The 22,986-nt window shown below is 39.8% G+C and overlaps 2 protein-coding genes across 6 annotated transcripts in view; one reads left to right on the forward strand and one right to left on the reverse strand.

The window, feature by feature from the left end:
* LOC136433306 (HEAT repeat-containing protein 5B-like) overlaps positions 1–19,508 on the reverse strand; it is a 34,759-nt gene extending 15,251 nt beyond the window's left edge. For 2 of the 4 annotated variants that reach the window (XM_066425378.1, XM_066425376.1), the window contains exons 1-13: positions 19,361–19,508; positions 8,272–8,451; positions 7,547–7,758; positions 7,091–7,139; positions 6,378–6,437; positions 4,182–4,331; positions 3,592–3,760; positions 3,289–3,440; positions 2,967–3,065; positions 2,421–2,571; positions 2,034–2,186; positions 1,405–1,528; positions 308–546 (exon numbers count right to left, since the gene is read on the reverse strand). In XM_066425378.1, the coding sequence (XP_066281475.1) occupies positions 308–546; positions 1,405–1,528; positions 2,034–2,186; positions 2,421–2,571; positions 2,967–3,065; positions 3,289–3,440; positions 3,592–3,760; positions 4,182–4,331; positions 6,378–6,437; positions 7,091–7,139; positions 7,547–7,758; positions 8,272–8,397 (1,684 nt within the window). In that variant the 5' untranslated portion in view covers positions 8,398–8,451; positions 19,361–19,508. The other 2 variants (XM_066425377.1, XM_066425379.1) reach the window with 2 other exon arrangements.
* Positions 19,509–19,569: 61 nt separating this feature from the next.
* LOC136433308 (G patch domain-containing protein 11-like) lies at positions 19,570–22,946 on the forward strand. Of its 2 annotated transcripts, none has more exons than XM_066425381.1 (7): positions 19,570–19,675; positions 20,769–20,995; positions 21,445–21,486; positions 21,687–21,898; positions 22,041–22,184; positions 22,432–22,513; positions 22,641–22,946. In XM_066425381.1, the coding sequence occupies exons 1-7, from the start codon at positions 19,623–19,625 to the stop codon at positions 22,691–22,693; spliced, it is 813 nt and encodes a 270-aa protein (XP_066281478.1). In that variant the 5' UTR covers positions 19,570–19,622; the 3' UTR covers positions 22,694–22,946. The 2 variants fall into 2 exon arrangements, with proteins under 2 accessions (XP_066281478.1, XP_066281480.1); XM_066425383.1 differs by lacking the exon at positions 19,570–19,675 and adding an exon at positions 19,711–19,876.
* Positions 22,947–22,986: the final 40 nt, after the last annotated feature.

A 22,986-nucleotide genomic window follows, 5' to 3' on the forward strand; every position in this document is an offset into this window, starting at 1 on the left:
TTGACATCAGCTGACTACATCTGGCCAAATACAGTTCAGTAACTACCGGTATGTTAAGTTCTGTCAGGAACTAAGACTAAGTAAGAGCGAAAGATGCACATATCAGTAGACCTGCAGGTTATTTGCACAGTATTTATACACTCTTATTGGCAAATCATTGTAATCAATCTATTCATTACTGTACATTACTCTTGGATATGCCCGAAAAATCTTCATCAGCAAGATGAGCGACCCTGTCTCTGGACCACAAGCTATATGAACATACATGTCAATCCATCACTAAGCTAAGGACCGGTTTGGGACGTACCTAACGTCATGAGTGCTCCCAGCAGCAGCCAGCCTGCCTGAGTGCGCTGCATGGACATGCGGCTGTTCTGGGTGGCTGTACGGAGCAGCTCCTCTGCTATGCTGAAGACCAGCTTGCCCTTTGAATGTGGGATACCGAGCGGACACTGGTGGACTCCGCCAATCAGGGCTGCCAGGGCGTAGCTGTAGCCTGACACAGCTTCAGGGGAGGACTTCAGGGTGTTCATTCGGTCAGCACACCTGGGAAAATAGTACATCAGCATCCGATCTCAACAATGTACAGCAATGACTGGCAGATTTAGCTTGAACCTCTGTGATGTTAGCAGCAGATAAGCATAAGGCTGACAGGTAACGTTGTCCAAACTCTATTCCTTACTTGATATTTTACGAACTATTGAATCAACTGGCAGGGCAAACTTTCTCTTTCATTGTGTCGTTCAGAAATGCGATCTCTCAGACTAAGGATGTACTTATTCACTGACAAGAATTTGTTCCATGCATATGAGGCCAACAATTCCTACACAGTTGTCAAATTCCTCTGTTTCCCTGTGACTAGTGGTACTATATTTTTTTCAAACAACATTCAGTGTGTTTAAGATATGTAGCAAACATGTATTGTATGGCTTCTTTTTAACATCACTTACCACAGGTGCCAAGAGCCTCTTTATATGAACATTGAGAAACGAAAGAAAATGAAGGATGTAAGTAGGAGAAAACCGTGTGGTTTGTGTGAATTACGCAGCAGTGAGGCACCTCTAAACTCTTGAAAGGTAGAGTAGCAGGGAGATGCTAAGGTGCAATACAAAGGCAGGAGTTTCTATATACAGCACCAATGATCCAAAATATTATGCTATCTTTTAACTGCACTTCAATCTTTTGAATCCATTACAGTACTTCAAAGTCTTTTTCCTCAATCACATTCTTTTCACTATTCCTTTTCACTAGAGTGTCAGTAGTGAACCACTCCTTGATATTACACCTTTCCAGACACAAAATGGTCTCACTTAGCATGTGTCAAAACGTACAAGCATTCCTTGACAACACAGAGAAGAAAGGCAACGATCACAGTGTAAGACAGTACAAGGATGGGAAGGCTACCTGTCAATCAGAGGGGTCATCTGTGAGGGCAGCGCCACTGCGATACATCTGAGGCACCAGGCTGCCGCTAGCCGGGCAGCAATGCTGGGGTGTAGTAGGACTGATATCACTGGCTCAATTATACCTGGGAAATGATATAATAACTAATGACATAATCTTGATAAAGACGAATAAAGTCGAAACCGGTCGAATTCCCTCTAAGTGCTGTCATTATCCCAGAACTACGAATAATGTCATCATCTACCTTTAAAGTTTAAGGGTACCAGAAAGTAGGCTTTAGAATCTACTTTTGATTTGTTTTGTTTAACCACATTACTTCTTATCACATCCACTCACGTAAATCTTTACCCCCCTTTTGATATCTTTGCATTAGGATTTACATGTCTTAAGTTAGCAGTTTGAAACTGAAAGGAAGCTGATGGGGCAAGTGCCCTAAATGTTTATATGAACCCTTTAATATTCCCAGATTAAGATTGGCCACTTGTCTAACCTTCATCAACAAACCCTTTAACATTCCAAGATTAACATTTGGCCACTTTTCCATTGGGCCAAAGCCTACCAATAATATCAAATAAAAAACCCACTAGAAACTAATTTAAAGGATCTTTCACCCAAAAACACAGACGTACTTGAGTTAGCTTCAGTAACGAGAGGTGCAGCACACGTCTGCAGGCTCTGCAGAAGGCTTCCCAGCTCCTGCAGGGCGCACACCAGCGAGTGTTGCGTGTTGGAGATGTCTGCAGCCCCTCTGCTGTCAGACTCCGCTTTACTACTGGCATCATCTAGATAGAAGTACACAGAACACTGTGATCAGCAGTACACTTATTTTCTGATGTCCAAGCTTGTCAACATATTCAAAATCATCTTGGAACTTGAGCTCACTTTGGAAGCAACAACAGCGTTTGGAGATGTGTCAACTGTATCTGTACAGTGCTTCTTATCCTCATAGGTGGTAGTATGTAACATGCGGTGTGCCAAACAGTATAGAAATGTAATGATGGTTAAACATAGCTCACCAACAACTGCCATCTGCTTGCTGACGAATTGGCAGAGCTCCCTGGCGGCAGCGATCTGTGCCTTCTCTCCCAACAGTTTCCCCAGCACTGCCCGCAGCATGAACGACACACACTTCCTGGAGTACACAGCGTCCACGTGGGTGGGGGTGGCCTGCAAACAGAACAAGACATTAAAATATAGCTTGGACCAGTTAAGCTAACTGAAAGGTTAATCTTCCAGTGGTTGTGAGATGAAGGACAGATACTGTGTACGTTCATAATTTAAAAAAAGTATAGTTTCAATGTGCCAGCTAATTTCCCCAAGCTCCCTTTGAAAAAATTAACTCTAGACCAAGATTTCCAATTCTAAGAACTAAAACCCTTTCAAGCAGGATTTCTACTTCTGGTCCGTAACTATGGCCACTAACCACTGCATGCTATGTCAACAACACTGTCAACGTCCACAGCTTAAGGCATTCATAAGAAGACTTCTTTTTAATGAATGATAACAGACAAAGCACTGGATACATCTTGATTAAATCAAGCAAATATTTCATCCAACCTTACCTTTGGACTTGCCAGTAGATCTAGGATATGTGTGAGGAAGACGGACATGTTCCTCTCCAGCCACGGTCCCCCCAAGGTCATCACAAACACAACATGAGCCTATGGAGGGTGGGGAGACAAGACATGATGTCTTTATTTCCATAAATTTTCAAACATTAGCATGACTTTAAAGAGATTGGAAGCACCATCAATCTAAACTTTAGCACACTGAAGTAGCCGTTTGGAACCAAATTCCCTATTGGTTACAGAGTTAGGCAGCAGGGAGAAGGTTAAAAAGAACTCTAGGAACGACCTGTTAAAATGTCCACTAAGAGCATCTCACCTGTGTAACCCCTACTCGGACTTCTCTCCTGACTTCTCCCCCTTTCAACAGCTCTCCTCCACCCCCTTTAAGGAAGCCTGAGCCTCCCCTCAGAAATCCAGAGGACAGCACACTGAACACATCGTCTAAGGACGGCTTCTTCATTCTTGCCGCTGTGGTCAGACATGAAAATCGTTATCACTCATGTTGACAATCATGAAAAAGATTGTTATGATCATCTATATTCAGGCAGATGGCACAGGAATACAAGCCCTCAAACTTACGAAGGATCAGCTAAGCCTTTGAAGATGGTGAAAAACTTACTGGCTGCCTTTGGAGTGAAGGGTGCCGCCATAGTGACACCCAGCAGTCTGGCCACAGCACAGCGGACATCGTAGTTCGAGCCATCCATGGCCTGGAAGCAGAGCGAGGCCACGCGGTCCAGCTCACTGGTGTACATGAAGGGGGCTTCATTCACAAGCTGGGTCAGACACTGGGACAGAACATGAGGCCATCAGTATGAGATAGGTTGAAGGAATAAATTTAAAGTTACAGTATGTAAGCTGGCATATCACTCAAACTAGTGCATGGATCAACCAAGAGGATCCTTGGATGACTCCACAGCAGTGTAAATGGTTAAAAGGTCATTGATGGAGAAACCTACTTTTATGTGTAGAATGTACATTTCTTTATACACACTGTATCATGTTCTTGGAACTCTATCTATGCCTTACTTCAAGCAAGGTTCATTTTACAGGGGAATTTTCCCTAGCTCTTCGACAAGCACAATGAACGTTGCTTGCATTTCGGGTGAGCGACACAGCTGGACTCAAACTCACGGCTTCTAGTTTCAGAAGCAAGGCCACTAACCACTGAACTATGCACGCTACCACTACCACAGAAATGGAACTGACCTTGGCTGTAGCCACCCTGACCACCAGGGACCTGTCCACCAGGCAGCCCCGAGCTACCTTGTAGATGTCTTTGTGCTGAGAGGCTGCTGCTGACCCCAGCCCCATCAGGATCTTCTCCAGGGCAAGCATGATCTCACATCGACCCTGAGACTGGGGATTAAACCATACTGTGAGAATCACAAAACAGGAAAATAATCTATGTTGTGTGTATAGTAGGGTTGGGGTAAGGCTGTGATCTGTTTTGTAGCAAAAGAACTCAGTACTTAAAATCATCAGCAAACAAACAGCTACTACAGGAAATAAAACTCACCACGACCTAATTGAGAAAAAATCAAATTAATAAAACATGCAGTTAAAGGAAAGAATATCAAATGTGCAACTTAATTTATTAACACTGGTACCTCCACCACAGTTCATGATAGCCAGACATTTCTGGTGATGTAGCAGTTTAAACAATATAAAACCTTTTTCAACTATATCTGCCATTTTTTCACGACAGGAGAATTAATACATTCAAAGTACCATTTGGAATTAGCTGTTGAACACCTGAAGGTCTGTTACAGTACAAAGGTGGAGGGATCCGTGTGCAATGTCATCTAAAACTAGTAAAAGTGAAATAAGATTTAATGTGATAATTATCAGCAGGTAACAAGCAGCCAGCTATCCCTTTTTGAAAGACAGACGAGGAGAGGCATTCGCATCTGGACATTTTCACGTCTACAACAGCAGACAGCCAATGATTGGTGGATTTCCATTAGATCATGGGATTTGATCATGACCAAAGTTGCTGGGAAAAGCAAATCTGCAATTATTTCAAACCCACTTCAGATTTTGTGCATATTACAGGTGATTTTCAATAAAAAAGACAAGCTTCAATTATACGCTTGGGCGTGCTGCTTTGATTCTTTTCAGAAGTCTGAGATTCTTCCATTCATTCAATTGGAATCAATAGTCTAAGAATGAAAAGTAAATGCACATTTGTATCAGACCTCTGCGGCAAGTCATGAACACACAAAGCAACATAAATCAATTGGATCTGTCATTCCACCTGCAATATTGCACTACCTATATACTGCAAGTACTGTAGCAGCATTTCTAACCTGAATCCAATTCAAAGTGGCATTTTGTCACTGCTGTTCTACATCAAAATGGCGGTTTGAAGGTTACATCTCATTAGTATAAAGAGATTTTGGTTCTAAGAAAATGATAATGAGGTATATCCTTAGATATCAATGATTGAAGTTCATCTTTTGTTGTACATGTATGCATCTAATAGTCTGCTTGACATTGCAACAATCATTTCTAAGTGTGAGGAAGCACCTGCCAGTGCCTCCCCTTCATCTGTCATACTTGCACCAGAAGCCCCTGCCGGTTACTGCACCACTAGGAAAGCACAGCATCTCAACTTACCCAGTGGTGGGTTCATACAGCATAGCAGCACGCATTTGAAATTGAGATAAAAATTTCAGTCAAACAAAAGTGATCAAACCTTGCTAGTTTGGATAATCTTGTGCAAATGAGGTTGTGCAACTCAAAGGTAATATGAGTATGACCAGTGGAATAATGGACAAGCTTATGCCAAATATTATCACAAGTTAAGATGAGATGAGATGATACAAAAAAGCATGGCTGAAATTAATAACAGGACAGTACATGTATTACTATTTGTCTATACTTGATGTGATATTAAAAATGTGATTCATAACTTTAAGAATAAAGGTGGACCTAAAAATTTTCAAAACTGTTTGATGATTTTATTCCAAAGGGCTTACAACAAGAACATGACAGCATGAGCAAAGTTTATCTGTCATTTTTACATGTATAACAAAAGTGTGTTACAAAAAATATAATGCCAAACAAAATAGCATGGAAACATTGGTCATCTACCTACTAACTGTCCATTATCTCACTGTTCATAATCATGATACAAAGCTTTCGGAATGTGCTTAGTGTGCAATTTTATACTCTATTCTTTAACAGCTACTCTAGATTCAATTGCCCAACCATCACCAAATCACGTCGTGCGGGAAAGTCAAGTCGGTTATCCACAAATGTCTATATGCAATCATGTGCAATCAAAATGCTGCCAACATCACATTCACAGGTGCATCAAAAATGCAATCAAGCCCACTCAATATCTTCCACTGCATGCACATATCATCACTCAGTCTGGCACCAGACATGAAAAACACCTACCTCTGCATTTTTCATAGCTTTGAGAAGGGTTTGCACGGTATCGATGAACGAGCTTCCAACCTATATAAGGAATGTAAAAAAGACATGAAAGCAAGCAGCAAGACACACAGATAAGACAAGAGGTACTGTACTTTCACTACCATAAGAAGACTTGAGGATGAAATCATTATTCATAATTCAATACTTGACAACACATTTGAGGGCCAAAACTGTGCAAAGTGCTATCAAGTTCATCTCCATAGAAACACTCATGAGATAACAGCCAGGTCCTTTTCATCTGAGGTAACATAATGTAAAAGATAACCAAGTTATAAAAAGTTATGTAAAAATTGCAAAAAATCTAAGGTGCATTATGTTTAGTTTTACCTAAACTGTATGTAATGAAAATATTAAGTTTTTATCATGTATAATTGATCATTATTGTTTTATGTTCTTCCTTTGACATAAAATTCATAGTATAAAACCTAGAAACGAAACAAAATTACAAATCATCGCTCAACATTCAAGGCAATACATCTACAGTACAGAACTGATTAATGTACAGATAAAATGAACACTGGGCACAAAACTGTCACAATGACTGATGTTATACAGGCATGACGGCATGTCTACGTTTGCATCGGTACAGAATTTAGTCATAATAGAACAGAGAAATTATGCATGCATACAAATTTTGAACAAGTAGATCATACAGAGTGATAAAAATATCTTACCATCCGCCCCATTTTTTCATGTATAGCCCCTAATATTTCTACAGCAGCTCTGAAATGAAAGAATGACATATGTGATAGTATAACAGAAAAGCAAAAGATATGACTTCACATATTTGTCATTACGTACAAAATTACAATATTATCCCTCACTGTGCTTTAAAGTTGAGTGTATAAATGTATACTATAAGCATCTGCTTTTCCTTTTAATACACTGCAGTGCACATGTAACATTGAAAAAGTACTCCACTAAAAGAATAACAAATTACCCAGAAACAGTTCCATAGAGCCCTGGTGACTGCGTGTGATATTGTCATAAACTCAACTTGTATGTTACGGAAGATCTGAATGCCAAAAAACTCATTTTTCATCTATGTCCCTTTTGTTCATAATGGGTAATGTAAAACACTTGATTACAGATTTGTCAACTGACAAAGGAGGTAATGAGGTCCAACTTACAGCCTAGTGGGGAGATAGCTAGGTGAATCGTCCTTGTTTTTAAGAATATCCACACAATTGTTGACTGTTTCAAACAGTGAAAAGGTGTCTCCCACACTGTACAGGTTGGCCAGGCACTTCCCCAGCAGCTTGCGGGTGGGAGGGCCGGGGGAACAGTGCATCTGTCCATTCAGCTGCTCCACTAGCTTCTTCTGGTGCTCTTTCACATCAGCCTTTTCACAACAAGAACATAATACAAATGTAAGAAATTCTATCACATATTTGAAACCAAAATCAAAAATACACTGGAATCAATGCTGTGCGCTTCAGTGACTCTTCATCAGCATGGAACAAAAGTAGTAAAAAAACAACACAAACTACTAATTTAAAAGTAAATAGCATGATATAAAAATATACTACTAACCTACTTGGCAAAGGTATCTAATTTACCTACTAACAACACTCATACTCAAATTTGCAGGAAATTAAACTTAATCTCACAAAAGATGTTGACAAACACACAGGACACAGTGGATAAGGATAGCCTGTTGCAAACTCCTTCCTGCTGTTTTGTTTTTCAAGTTACCATTTTCTTATTACATTTTTTTTTCTTATTGCTGGCCAGTAATAAGAAAAAAAATAAAATGTGGTAAAAAAATGTGATAAAAAAACGGTACCTTGAAATAGAAAGCAGCTGGAAGGAGTCTGTAATGGAGACTAGATAAGGACAATAAAGACTGGTATACCTTATGAGCTGCAGCCAACACCTTGTCCAAGAAGCGCAGCCACTCATAGATGAAGATGGGTCGCTTGGCCTCGTTGATCTGGCCTAGAGCCTCCTCATTCAGCAGCAGGCTGTGAGCAAGCTCCATCTTTCCTTTGTTCGGTATCGATAGTTACTACTTCGGAGAATCAGAGGTCTACATCTGGGAACAAGAAGATGCAGGCGTTAAACCTTCCTGTGGAATGACCTGATGTGTAATCACGCAGACACAAGTAGCTGCAGACACTGACAGGGAGACAAACGATAAGGCCCCCTGTAATTTGGAAAGGTCTGCTCTATTATTGACTTACCTTACACCTTGTTTCCTGACATTGATTCAATCAAGGCTATAGCATCTGTCTACTTCAACCTTGTCAGCTCAATGCCCTGTCCTTGGTGCTGAAAGCCTATCTCGGTATAGCAAGGCTCTAACACTGAAACACTTTAACCAGCAGAGCAGCAAATACCTATCTTAAACACAGCATGTAGAGACTAAAGGCTGGGTAGTATATTAACACCCAGCTCTACATATACAAACATCACTTATACAAATCACCATCAAATAACAACATGAACACAAAATGTTCTGAGTCCTCCTACATAAAACTTTAATGACTTGGCACTTATCCAGCCCTAAGACTCATATGGTCATGTTGTCACCATGAAAGCAAAAAAACATTGATTACAGTTGCTGAGAGCTATATCTATCATTCTTCAGCTGTCCAAAATTCTAGTTATTCTAAAAGCCATTGAAAGGTAAGTTGAACAAACAATTTCTGATGCAAGTAATCTTCACATTTGTGAGAAATACAACCCAATTTGAATTTTCTCATTTCAGTTATCAGCAGTACAAATACGGCAAGGCTCAACATCAAAGCTCAGACATACAGACATGAAACTGTCTGACTAATAGTATACAAACCACTGCCTTATGCATTAGACAATCTACATTAAGTCCTGGTTATGGTACACAATCCGCCCCAGAACATCATTCCAAGTTAAGCCCTCCTGTAAACCTACAGCTAATGACTATTGGACAACTAGATGGATGATTGTCTTCTATACAGTATATAGCAAGCTATAGTGCAATTTCTGAGCTAATAGGACAAAAATCCATACCAATTACATTCATGCATAATGGATAACCTACAGCATGTCTTTCCTTTTAAGATTCCATTAGGCAAACTGGAAGTAAGTTACCATACAGGAAACGTGAATACAACAATGGAAGCACACAAGAGGCAAGTGAACATATACATGTAGTGCAGTTTGTTATCAATTGACTTGAATATCTTTTATTAAATTGGTACAAATAAGGACCTTAAACACGTACTTGAATCAGAGGGTAGGCGCCATAGTTGCTAAAACTGGCGGCACCTTTTTCCTCATCCTGTTCAGTACAAATCTGCTTGTTTGATATTATTATGTAGCTTGGATATCATTGTTTTTCATCTCCACTGGACAGGATTAGTGTCAAGGTTAAGGCACATCTGGGCTGGGCAGCAATTTGATCTTTCTTAATTAGAATCAGATCAAGGTCTGTAACCTTGTGTGCTTACATGTACTTATAGGTCTTCACATCGCTGACTGAATCATTAGAGCAGCCATGCCCAGGTTACAAAAGTTAAACATTATGCTGTAAAAATTCCCACAGATGTTTCCTATCACATACTTTCAAGATATCACATTCCAGTCTTTCATACTCAAGAGTAATCTGCAGCAGTCATGAAGCACACACACTAGATAGCACACTACGGCAGTACCAACCTACATTGTATTTTGTGTATTAAACAAATCTGGCTTTGTGTTCTTTGTGACCTTTGCACAGTTTGAACATGTCGTTCTGACAGATCTGTTAGTGATTTAGTACATAACTGCAGTCCTCTCATTGATCTATGAGGAGCTATTGGTGGTGAATATGTAATATTGATAGACTAGCACACTCCTTAGATCTTCCGGGATTGCCCTAATTCTATCAGGATGTTCATCAGGTGGTAAATAACTGGGGGCAGCTAACAGTTACCGCAATAGGTTTTAGGCAGTGCTCCTGGATTTTGCTTGCAAAATCATCTTTAGTACGAGTTAAGTTTAAAATTCACCTTTTTACCTTCTTCTTATTTCATTAAATTTCAAACAAGTGCTAACAAATCTCTCCGTATTCCCATAATGTAAAGCACAAATTCTACTAGCTCACATGAATATGTAATATATGGGGCTACATGATTAATGATCTTCTCCTGGCTACCAATGTGTTGCTGCCTTACTAGTGGGAGAACCCTGCCTTTATTATACAGACACAACTCTATTCTGGTGATGGATAACCTGTGAAAAGCGTGTTGTGATAAGAAAGTCATGCCATAAAGATTAAACCTCCAATCTTCTCAGCGCCTGCTGTGTGTGACAAATAAGGCCCAATTTATACACAGCATTTCTAGATATCTGGACTGCAGATATCTGCCAGGCGACATGATGTCGGGATGCATTTATACACACGACAGGAAGTACTGCAGGACACCCGTGGAGTTGGAATGCAGTAGTGATACATCGTGATAAATTTTTAGTGTTTCAAGCTAGAAGTCTGCTTCCAAAAGTGCTTTCAATGACATCTGTCAACTTGTTAGAATCCCAAAGATATGTTTGATGGCCTGATTTTACCGATTATTACTGTAAGAAATTGTTTCCTCTGGATTCGCCTGTAAGGCACTGTAAAATTACTTAATACTCCATGGGAAGTTTTTATAAATCCCCTTACTAGTATAGATGATGGTACAGTTGCCATAGCTAACATCAAAATGGGTCACTTGATGTCCACAAGTCTGCTAATTAGCCTGAAACCTGTCCTTCAGATATCTAGGACCCGACACATTTTGTTTATACTTGGGCTGAAGCTGTCGGGGACTCCCGCTGAGTTGTCGGGCGAACGCTTCAGAGTGGTCGGCTGAAATTTTCCCGACATCTAAAAAAACCCTCATTAAGACCATAAAATTCCTGTTTAGACACAGAAAAAAGCTGTCGCCTGGCAGATATCTACAGTCCAGATATCTAGAAAAGCTGTGTGTAAGTTGGGCCTAAGAGTAGCTGGCGTAACATTAACCCAGGGCCTAGAGCAGCCAGGCAATCGATAACATCCCACACAGTCATTTCACGTTAAGTCATCTTCACCTACTCATATTCCCTTTGCAATTTTGCATGTACACTGTACACATAAATGGGGCTATAAAAAGGTGTATTGAAAAAAGTATGCATGAAAATGTCAAGACATCTGCAACAGAGCTATGGAAGTATTAATGGTAACACATGATTTTAGGCTTCAGACTACACCAAAAAGACCAGACTCAAAAGTAAGGGATAGGTGGAAAGCAGAGCGCAACGTGTTATTGTGAAAGGACTGAGACAAAGACACTAGAACAGTGGTGCCACATGACTGATAGACATCTGATCTAAGAAGCACTATATCTAGGAGACATTTTAAGCTTTTATAACATTGAAACAAGCAACCAGCCTCCTGCATTCTTGTTGTTTTATCTGGCATGAGGGGCATTCACATCAGTCTGTAAAAAGGTAATTTTTAAGGCTAGGTCTACAGTTTGACTGACATGAATCATCAAGAGGCCAGGTACCTGAGCTTGACAGAAAGGCCCAATGCAAATCATGTTTTTGAATTGCAAAATGTATTTTAGGTAATTTTGATGATCACTAACCCCTCACACATAAGACTTAAGAGTCACTGACAAGGTGAATGGGGTCCCTACCATCCGCACTGCTAATGCATTCAAGAGGAACATGCCAACTATAGACTACATGGGCATCAGCCTCGGCTATGTAAATTGACTAAGAGCACTGCCAAGTGAGAAGATAATGGAACTTTAAAGAGCTACGATTGGCAGCATGTTCATTTTCAACATCAAGTGCATCATAGTGCTGCATATTTAATCATCACATTGTTGGCACATGATGCACTCCCTGCTAAAGACTAAGTCTAGAGCAGTTGTGTACTGTATTGTGTCTGTTCTATGGGGGATATTTCTGGTAAGCTGAATACAAGGATGGCCTACTTAGTAGCTTGATTAAACTGCACCCTTAGTAGCAGCCCGTTGATCAACCCCCTTGTCTGTGGGGAGAGGCCCATTCAGGTACAGGGCAGTTTGTGTTAAACCGGCTTAGGAAGACATGATATGGTATACAGCATTAGTATACATCATTCTTTTATCATTTTAATGACTGTGCCCTCACAGTTTCTTACTGATAGCAATTTCCCCATAGCCCCTGCATTCTTAGCCTATGTACCATCCTGGTTAGTTTATGTTGGCTAGTTCAAGTATGAGAGAAGACATGAACTATTCAGGATGGAACCCAAGCTACTGTATTTTGATTCTGAAATAGAAATTGGCAACAAAACTGTAAAAACAAAACAGATGTAATGTTACTATTCCAATGCTGTTGACAAAGATAGGTGAAGAAAACAAGACACTTGCATTATCTTAGTCAATCACCTGGGCTCGAAATAGTGGGTGCATGTGCACCTGTGTGCATCCAAAATTGGAGCTGTGCACCTAATTTTTGACTGTGGGTGCACTGGTGCACCTTAATATTTTTGTAAGCTATAGGATAAGGGTACTATTGTACAGTAAAAGTATACAGAATATTCTTGAATTAAGTATCAGAAAAAAATAATAAAACCTTTTGTTGTACTTGATTCATCACTTGTTTGAAATCTTAAGGTTCATAGCTATAGAATTACAGATTGAAGTTCTTAAGAGCGTTAAACTTTGTAATTATGTTTTGCTGACATTCAACTTTATTCTATGTTGTCACCCAAAATTCTTTCTGTGCACCTAATCTTTTTTGGTTGGGTGCACCAGTACACCTATTTCCAAAACTGAATTTCTAGCCCTGATCACCATTCCTTAGGTTGCTCCTAGTAGCCCGGTAGGAGCATAAAGTTGGACATCTTTCTTACCAGTGGCCCTAAGATGGTTCAATTACCTTGTATTACTTCAGGTGGCCCAAATCCAAATTGAGGTGACTGCGAGCCATGGGCACATACTCAATTCTGTGCTGAGAATATCAAGATGCATCATGCATTTTTCATAGCTGTACCCAAGACACACGCACCAGTAATAAAGCTGTCTGCCTGCAGCACTTCTTTCTGAAATATACGTGCTGAACTAACAAATTGTTTGGGGCATCTAGATCTGCTTGCAGAAATTTACCTTCATGCCTTTAGGTAGGACATCAGAGAACAAGAAATTCTTTGAAGTATGATATCACACTTTCTGTATCAAATGATATCATTAGCCAGTGCAACATAGATTTGATACATTAACCTTTTATGACAGTGTACGTTCTGAGAAACTGGTATATAATATGTGTATCAATCATTTCTTCCATAATTCCAGTGGTACCATCATCTCACATTGACTACAGCTGCCATGACTGTCTGGCAATATCTATGCATATACATGCAACGTTAACACATATTTCATGCATATTTACCTATATTCTACATTATATTGCAATGCAAAAATAAGATATTCCTGAATATACATTGTATATCTGAATGAATCTTACTTAGTGCAAAATGAATACACATTTAATACACTTCATACTTCGTCATCTATGAGCTACTGTGCCTTACTGTACCTTCCTCATTGACAACAGATAAACAGAATGACCTGTGATTATGAAGTAAGGGTACGCCAAAAAAGCAGTTACTCAAACAACTGGATATGATTTTGGAAGTTGTTTGAGTAACTGCTTTTTTGGCGTATCTTATTACCTGGATGTCTAATCTTCATCGACGTATGAAGTAAGGGTAATACAAAAAGTGCATTGATCAGTGTGTACTTGCAATGCTGAGAAAGGGAGAAACGTCAGAGGAAGTTCTTGTGAGCATGGATGTTCCCAGTAGGCTATTGATCAGTGATACGGTAACAGCTCCAAGTAATATGCTTAGTGATCGCAATCAAATCCTCACACTAAGCAGACAAAATCTGTAGGTCAGGTAGGTGTCAGCAGCGTATTACTATTATAGTGCATTACTGATATATCACCAATGTGTGGTATTTCAGTTGATAGGAGTTCACATAAGAAAATCTTTATTCAAAGTGGACAGGATCAATATTTTATCAGAAAATAAGGGTTAGAAATAAAATCTACATTGATACCCCAGTGGCGGGTGGCACTGGGTACTAAAACTTAACTTTTAAGATACAATGAGTTGACACGATGATGTTACTTACTATATTGACACTATCATGAGATGCAATAACATGTCCCATATCTTGACATCTGCTAGGAAAGTTGAGATCACTTTGGTGACAAAACATGTACAATGTACATGTACTTCTACACATTTCCTACCATTTTACCAGCCATGCCACAGTAAGTGTTGATGTATTAATGCAGTAGCACTACTCTGTTGGGTTAAGGCAGCCCAGGCTCAAAAATTCGTGTTCAAGTTCGGTCGCGTGCCTGGCCAGCATTTTGGGGAGCGCAAGGTCTATTACACTACCCAATCATATATCTAATCTCAGGTGTGCATATAAGTACAAAATTGTTTTATAGGCCATGCTTTGGATTGTACTACACTCTAAATGTTTCAATCAAATGGTTTGGAAGTTGTCTCCTCTACGAATGTTGCATGAGCCGCGCCGAGTCCTACTATAGCGCTGTTTTGACGGAGGAGTTCCAAATAGAACAGGGGGTTCTATATGTTCGATATGGTGTTCGAAGGGAACGGCCGTTACGTCACATGTGTTGGATTTCGCGGGAGACAACGAGCTGCTTGTGTGGGATCGGGTTATGACTTTCACGGCTTTATGCCCAGCTCAAAACAACAGAATTAATCTTTTGAGTAACCAAATATTACTTAGTATATATAGATTTCTTCTCAAAATTGTCTGAGGCTATTTTGCATAGATTTTAATTTTTTTTTTGACGGGCGAATTTTAATAAAAAACGACCCCGAAATAGCTGTTTTCGATGTTTTTGGCCCAAAAAACAGTGTAATCGTCATTTTAAACAAAATAGCCTTGGACAAAAATAATTTGTAAGGGGTTAGCTCTTTCCTTTTAAAATATTATGATGAAAGGTGGTGTTACCGCCTGGGCGCGTAAGCCAATACAATACACATTTTTTTAAAACCAAAATGTGTATTTCTAACCCAAAATCTAGCAGTAGAAAAACTTAAGTCACCTTTATTCAATGTGTTTTAGGTAGTTCTAAAACTGTGTCAAGTTTCATCGTAGTGCGACAAAGCTATCAATAGTTACAGGACATAATCATATATGTATGGAATAATACTTCCTGGGCCGGAGTATATGGATGACTCATATGGCTTCAGAATCAGATAATAATTTTGCTGTTAAAGGATTGGGAAACATACAAAGGAACAGCTGTCATGTCTACAAGCTAAGAGCCACTCTAAAGAGATGTGACAGCCACTCTAGGGTTCCAATTGCAAAGTGATATATAACGGTAACCCATGCAGGACTAAGGCAATGGGAATACCTATCTTTGATTAGTTGAGAGAAGCATTCTACCATCTGGTACCCTGGATCATATATACTATACACCCAGCCATCCAGAACAGGTGGTTTATGCAGGCAGGAACAAAGTGAACCAACTTCACAGCCCTTCATAAAAGGATTTCTTAAATCATAAGTTAAAAGAATACAAGTCATACTCCTGCAATCCTAGCTGAAGTGGGTGTGACACTTCTTTATTACTTCTATCAATCTATGTCAACTTCCTCCTCATATGGCACAAGAAAAACAGGATATCATAATATCCTTTCACATTATCAGAATTGTAACTTAATAGTGATGTTTGCAAGATACTGTTTGGGAAAAAAACTGCTGTAGCAGGGAAGCAACCAGGCAAAACTAGAGCTTCCTGGACCCCAAGTACACACCTTCCTATACCTGCCCTGCGTGTGAGAGAGGATTCCTAACTACATGCCTCAGCCCATCTTGAGACCCACCAGGCTAGACAAACAACTCAACCATGTGTTCCTAGTCATCATCATCCTTCATAATAAAGGACAAATTGAAACTAAGTTTCCAGTGTGACAGATAGCTGAAACCTAGCCAACTTTCACAACAGAAAATTTGGACAAGTTATCAATTATCACAGTCTCTCTTGTTACAGGTGATAAAAACAGTATGTCATTTTTTTTTTTTTTTTCAAAATGAAAATAATTAAAGAATTTTCAACAGATCTTCTACAAGACGTGATTGGGACATTTTTATTTATCCAAAAGCATTCTAAGGCTTGTAGACTAGAACATCCCAGACATGTGCCCAGTATCACTACCACAGAGTATCAGTCAGGAGTCCTGGAACATATGGAAGGGATCAATGTATAAACATCTTAGAAACCATCTCAACTATCTCACTCAGCTGATGCAGCTTCAAGCACACCAGTGTACAAACGTGCAGTCTTCCTCTGCTGCTATACTCATCAAAAACCCATAAAAGCAGTGCTGGTGCATTTGCTTCAAAATGATATACAGCTCCCAGGGGAACACTGATTCACTCTACGTCAGACTGATGTCACTGTAATTATATACATAATCCTTCAGCAGGCAAAACTCATAATATATCATGAGATAGAGGTCAACACAGACCTGTTTCTTCTTTTGCCTTGGATGCTGTCAGTGAACTGCATCCAGTCCACAATTGATGTCAGAATCAATGCAGCTCAGAAATCTGATATGAATTATTATAACATTATACAAAACTATCTTTTAACAAATCTTACTCCTACTAACTACTTGTATCTTGTGTACATGTAATCTTCTTTTTTTTCTAAATATTACAATGACAATGCATCGTCGTTGATTTAGTCCACGTCTGTTAATAAGCATAATACAACATTACAACAGAAAGATAGCTACCAGAAACTGCAATAAAGGGACTAGACTCCAGGAAGAAGTTGCTAACTCTAATTTACCTAAAGGTCTTCTTTGTGCTTGACCCATTGATGGCTGTAAGGATGGTGTGCAGGGTACACAGACTGTAATTAACAAAACATTAACTGTATGGACATTTTTAAAACGCCAGGATTCATTTATGTTGGAAATTGAGGCGATCCAATCGTAGTATGATGGCCCGACCGGGCTCTGTCAACTTCGCCGCTACAGGCTGTCTGCAATGCTTTTATTTTAAGTAAAATTTAACCAACTTTTAAATGGGTATGGGTACAACTTTTTGGGAACAAGACATGATGTACATGCTATATAAGATAATAATTTAGGCTTTAGACTTGATACATAGACTTGGGCATCATTCGAGGACCAACATCCACATCGAGGACAAAACATCCATATATACCGAGGACGAAACGACTAGAGGGCGAAATGACTATGGGACGAAAAGACCTGTTACTGTTTCATCCACTCTCACCGGGAAGGCCTTCTACTCTCTTCGATAAGTGTGATGGGTTCTTTAACATGCTTGAGGTGTATATACAGTAGAAGCCACTTAATTGCACCTCGGATAAACGCACATTCCTTTTAACTGCACCGATTCCCAAAATCCCAAACCGGTTCCCATTCACTGCATTGTTAGTGACTCCGCATATCTGCACGGCGCATTGTCACCAATGCCGGATAACTGCACCAAAATGTTTTAAAAATCCTCGACAGTTAACTAAAAAGGTGCGCTAAAAATCAGCAAACGCGGTACAAATGAGCCAATAAGTGCCTATGTAAAGGCACAATACTACCAATATGTCTAAAATTGTTTTCACTTACAAAGGAAGGTGGTCTCCATTGACAATCACATTGATAGCAATCGTATGGGAGGTCCTGGACGGGTCACGGGGCGTGTCGTCACCATAAAGAGACGCACGCCTGCCAAAGGCGGTATTGCTTTTTGGCAGACTGCTGTACTGACAATAAAGATTGGTCTCTACCTGTACACTGTCTTATTACTGTGAATGTATTTAAGTTTGGGGGGATTTGATTTCGCGTTAAGGATGACATGGGGTGTTGTCGGCGGTTTTAGGTTCGCGGCAGCGCTATATTCACATACTGCTGCTGGCGCTTACTGATTTCACTCACTGTGTCCTGAGATGTCTTTCCTGAGAATTTGAAATTTACTGTTTTAATACATAAACGTGGCCCCAACAAGAGGTGGGATCTACGGTGTTACCGCACTGTAACTGTATAACGAAAGCTTTCTAACATCTAAATGCGTACTAACAAGTTCATACAGTATATTGAGGTTTATAAACTATTCACCTCCTGTATGATACAGTGTATTACCGGTCCTGCTGGGCAATTTCGCATAATTGCACCAGCCGGATAATTGCACCAAATATGCTGGCAAATGGGGTGTGCAGTTAAGCGGATTCTACTGTACTTACATGAATAGTAGATTCTTGTTATATGCAGCATTATTTCACACATGTCTGAATACTTGCTGTTTAGTTTCTTCTTTCTCCCTTTACAACTGAGCACACGGTACATGAAAAAGGTTTGAAATTCCAACTGTGGTGAGAGTACATACCCACCTCCCACCATCGCAGTTGAAGTCTGGTAGATTTTCATGCGTCTGTGACTGTGATCATTAATGTTGCATTAGTATTGATCTTCGGGGTCCCAGTGCTGAAGTCATGTGGGGGCTGACGTACATACCAGGCAATATCGGCTGCATACTGCCTTGGCCCTAAGTTGTATGGGTACACTGTGGCATGCCACACTGAACAGTAATTCGTCAGGATATCTGCAGGGCAAAGGTCATTCCTCAGAAATAGGTCTAATATTTGTAGACAGGATATACACTAGAATAGATGTATGAACTTCTTTCTGATAGATAAATTATTATAAATCAAGACTGAGACAAACGAAACTTGATAATGTAGGCTACAAAACCAAATCTTGCCTTGTAAAAATCCCAACGAATAACCAATTCTGTTAGTGTACAAGCTATATAGTATATTTACCCCTCCCCCTTTGACAAATCAATGAGCCCCGGAATGAACGATGTTAGAATCAAATCGTTCTAAATTGTAATCTATAACCCTCTACACGAGAGAAAGTCTTAAGCCAATAGTGAGGAACTTACCAGAGACGACCCAGCTCACAGAGATGTTCTCTGGTGTCACGGGCTGAGCAGACCGTGGAAAACGCCGGCAAATGTCAGAAAGCTCACATCGGAATCAGCAACGTCGACGAAAGTCCGGAAATCTCATCAACCTGACCTTTAATGACCCCATGCTTTGCGCGTGCGTGATAATTCGGTTGTATTGGGGATGTCCATTGGTCGCTTCTTTTTAGACTGACCAATCACATACTGCTTGAGTACGGGAATAATCAAAACAACCAACATGGCGGATGGGGACGATTTGGACTACATGTCCGATGCGATTTTGCAGCAAACGTGCGTCCCTGGTCTCATTCTAACCAGCATATTATGATTGAACGCTTTCCTTATATATCCAGTTATGTCCCTGTGTAATTCTATTTTGATTGAATCCGACTGAAAAGATGCCATCGTCCAATAAGTATGGGGATGGGGAGGGGCTTGTGATGGATTCCCCACCGGTACAAACACTCCAGAAAATGCAAAATTATGAAAGAGGTCGTCGTCTTATTTTCTCATAGTACTAGACCATGTAGTTCCAACCATCATAAACATGATTATGATGGTTTGAACTACACGGTCTAAACGGCTACTATCAAAGAGGGTGTGTGTGGATTTTTAACCTCCTCAGGATTTCCACCTGGCCGAAAGAACTCTACTCTATATTCAATTTGACGATGCTATTGACAGGATGTTCCTGTCAATAAGAATTTTTGCACTATTGACAGATGTTTCTGACAGCGAAATTGACGGGATGCTCCCATCGATAAGTTTTTTTTTGGTAGTTCCTGTCAATAAGAATTTATCTGGCACTATTGACAGGATAATAATGTTTTGGAGACCCAACCTACCCTCTGAGCCATTGCACAGATTCTTTGATTGTTATTTTACTGATTAAAAGGTATTCCTGTGCTTCCTGACATCAATGAGACTTTTTTTCACTATATGATAGCCATGCCATTAATGATTCACTTGACAACAGCTTGTTGTAACTACACCCCTGTGATTTGTATATACATGTATCTGAGGTCACTGACTATTACTAGAGTGTTCTCAGTTCTCCTTTGTTGCATGTTTGTTTGGCCATCCTTTACTTTCCAGCAGCTTATTTGGGCACTCGTCTGGGTTTAGTATATAGTACTAGTATGGATTTGGTTACTAGCTTAGCAGTAGCCGTGGTGACTAAGGAAGGGTGTTTTTGTTATCAAGCAAAAACACCCTTCTTTAGTCGCCACGGCTAGCTTAGCAGTATTAGTATATTGTTTGCTGCTATAGTTTTTTGACACTTTGTTCAAGAGGATTCTTTGCTCAGTCATCTCTAATAAAGAAATGGTAACAGGGTTGATTTACAAAGATGTATTGCTGAATTCTAATTTTGCTATTTCAACAGTTCTGATGTGCGTCCAGGGTTACCTGTTCTTAAGAGAGTGGCTCGACAACGAGAACTTGAGCAAAAGCAGAAAGCAGCAAATGAAAAAAGCAGAATGAAGCCATTAAAACAACAGCAGGCTGAGAAACGTGATGAGGCGTTGAGCCAGCCAATCAGCAGTGACAACATAGGGTTCAAAATGCTCCAGAAGATGGGTTTCAAGCAGGGGCAAGGCCTGGGCAGATTAGGTATGTGCACCTTCATGTCACTAGACCCATTGGCGATTGAGAATATTTATCAGAGGAACAAGGCTAATTGCTTTACCTACTGCCTCCTCGTCAACGTAAAATTTAGCCAGCTCATCCTCAAGTCTGACTAAGTTTCCATGGATTCCATTCCATGTTGAAATGTGATAAACTATTTCTGAGCCGTGTGCATACTATTTAACATCTGCTTTGACCTGCTCCTTTCTTCACCACACTACGTACTGTAAGTTGCTGTAACCAATACAACTTTTATGCCTAAAAGGCGACTTCAGCAGGGAGAAGGTTAAACAATGGTAGAAGGATTTCGGGTTGGACATCAGCAAATTAAAAGGTGCCTTTCCATGACTTGGTTCTGCTTAGTACACCATGTTATTTTATCGAGTCAAAGTGAAATGTATGTGTACATTGTAATTTGCTTCTGTTCCATGCAGGAAAAGGCAGGGCAGAACCTGTGCCTCTGCAGATGAAATCGGGTAAGAGATAAGTGTTTAATTCACTTGCAGAAGGAAAGGTCGAATATTTCAACCTGTATACGTTTTGTACAGTGGGATTACATTTGCTGTGAACTACATATGTTAAATTGCAAACTAGTGCCCCAATTTTGCTGTCTTACATCTATTACACAATCCAATTTGAAGAGCCTAATTTTGAGCCAATCCTTTTTGATTTTCAGACAGAACTGGCATGGGTCTTGCCAATGAACAGAAGAGAAAGGCAGATGAGATGAACAAAATGCGCCAGGAAATGCAAATAAAACGTAAAAGAATGGAGGAGCTGGAACGAGGGGATTTTGCACTAAGAATGAAAAGTAGATTTGCAGAGAGAGAAGTACAACGAGACCTGTATAAGAGCCAGATGGTGTGTGAACAGTTGGATAGTGCAAAGGTGAGAAATGCATTACTTTTTTAACTTCAGGAACTATTGTTTGGCTGCTGTTTTTTGTGAATACTTGTGTTAGCAAGTATATAGCAACTACTGAGGAATTGAAAACCAGCTTATATACTTCTTATTCATGTGTTGATAATAGAGTATCACAGAACCAGTTGCTCCATGGTATTGGCCAAAAATCGAAAAAGCAGAAGATGAGGAAGAAAGTGACGAAGAGGAAGAAGAGACAAAGGAGGAAGAGACAGAGGAGGAAGAGGCTGAGGAGGAAGAAGACGAACTTCAGGTATCAAAATCATTCACCTCTCCTAACTCCTATCTTGCTTTTCTATCAGTGTCAAAAGTACAATGGTACTTAGTCTAATTTGGTTTCAAACCAATCTGGTACAATGTATGTGTTCTTTCAAAATATGGTTCCCATTTCAAATTTCTAAGGTGTACAGCCAAATGGAAATTTTAAGTCTAAAAAATCTACATCAGTATTACATTATTATTGTCTTCCCTAATTAACCTATATTCTATTTCTGGAGAAGCCTGTAGAAATGCTTCAAGAACTCACAAGTTACCTGAGGAGAGAGCATCTATACTGCCTTTGGTGTGGAACAGCATACAATGGTGAGATACTGTCATATATCAAAGATCTTACATGATACCGGGAGATAGTTGTATGACCTACTGAGTAACTAGTTAGAGATTTCTATCAACAGCCTACTCTCACTGATGCTCTTGTCTTCTTTTCCAGATGAAAATGATCTTACAGACAACTGTCCAGGTGATGATGCTGCAGCTCATTGATAGTCAGGGCTGTGACAATACTCCTTTCAAAGTAGGATACCAGTCATCGGGATAGAAAAATCGTGTCACTTTGACAGAGAAACTTCAGCTGCCATGTCCAAAATTGATATTTGATACTATGAGAAATTGGAAACCCAAGAGTGACAAATGATGATCTGTTGTCAGGTATGTTTGCCTGAGCTCACCTGTCACTTAATGTTGTCTTGCATTCTATTATGACAATGTAGGAAGCCAATAAACACACACACTTTTAGTCACCAGCACAGCAGTCTTTAATTATCACAATTTTTTAA

This window comes from Branchiostoma lanceolatum, chromosome 4 (genome assembly GCF_035083965.1).
Source record: "Branchiostoma lanceolatum isolate klBraLanc5 chromosome 4, klBraLanc5.hap2, whole genome shotgun sequence".
Classification (NCBI taxonomy): Eukaryota; Metazoa; Chordata; class Leptocardii; order Amphioxiformes; family Branchiostomatidae; genus Branchiostoma; species Branchiostoma lanceolatum.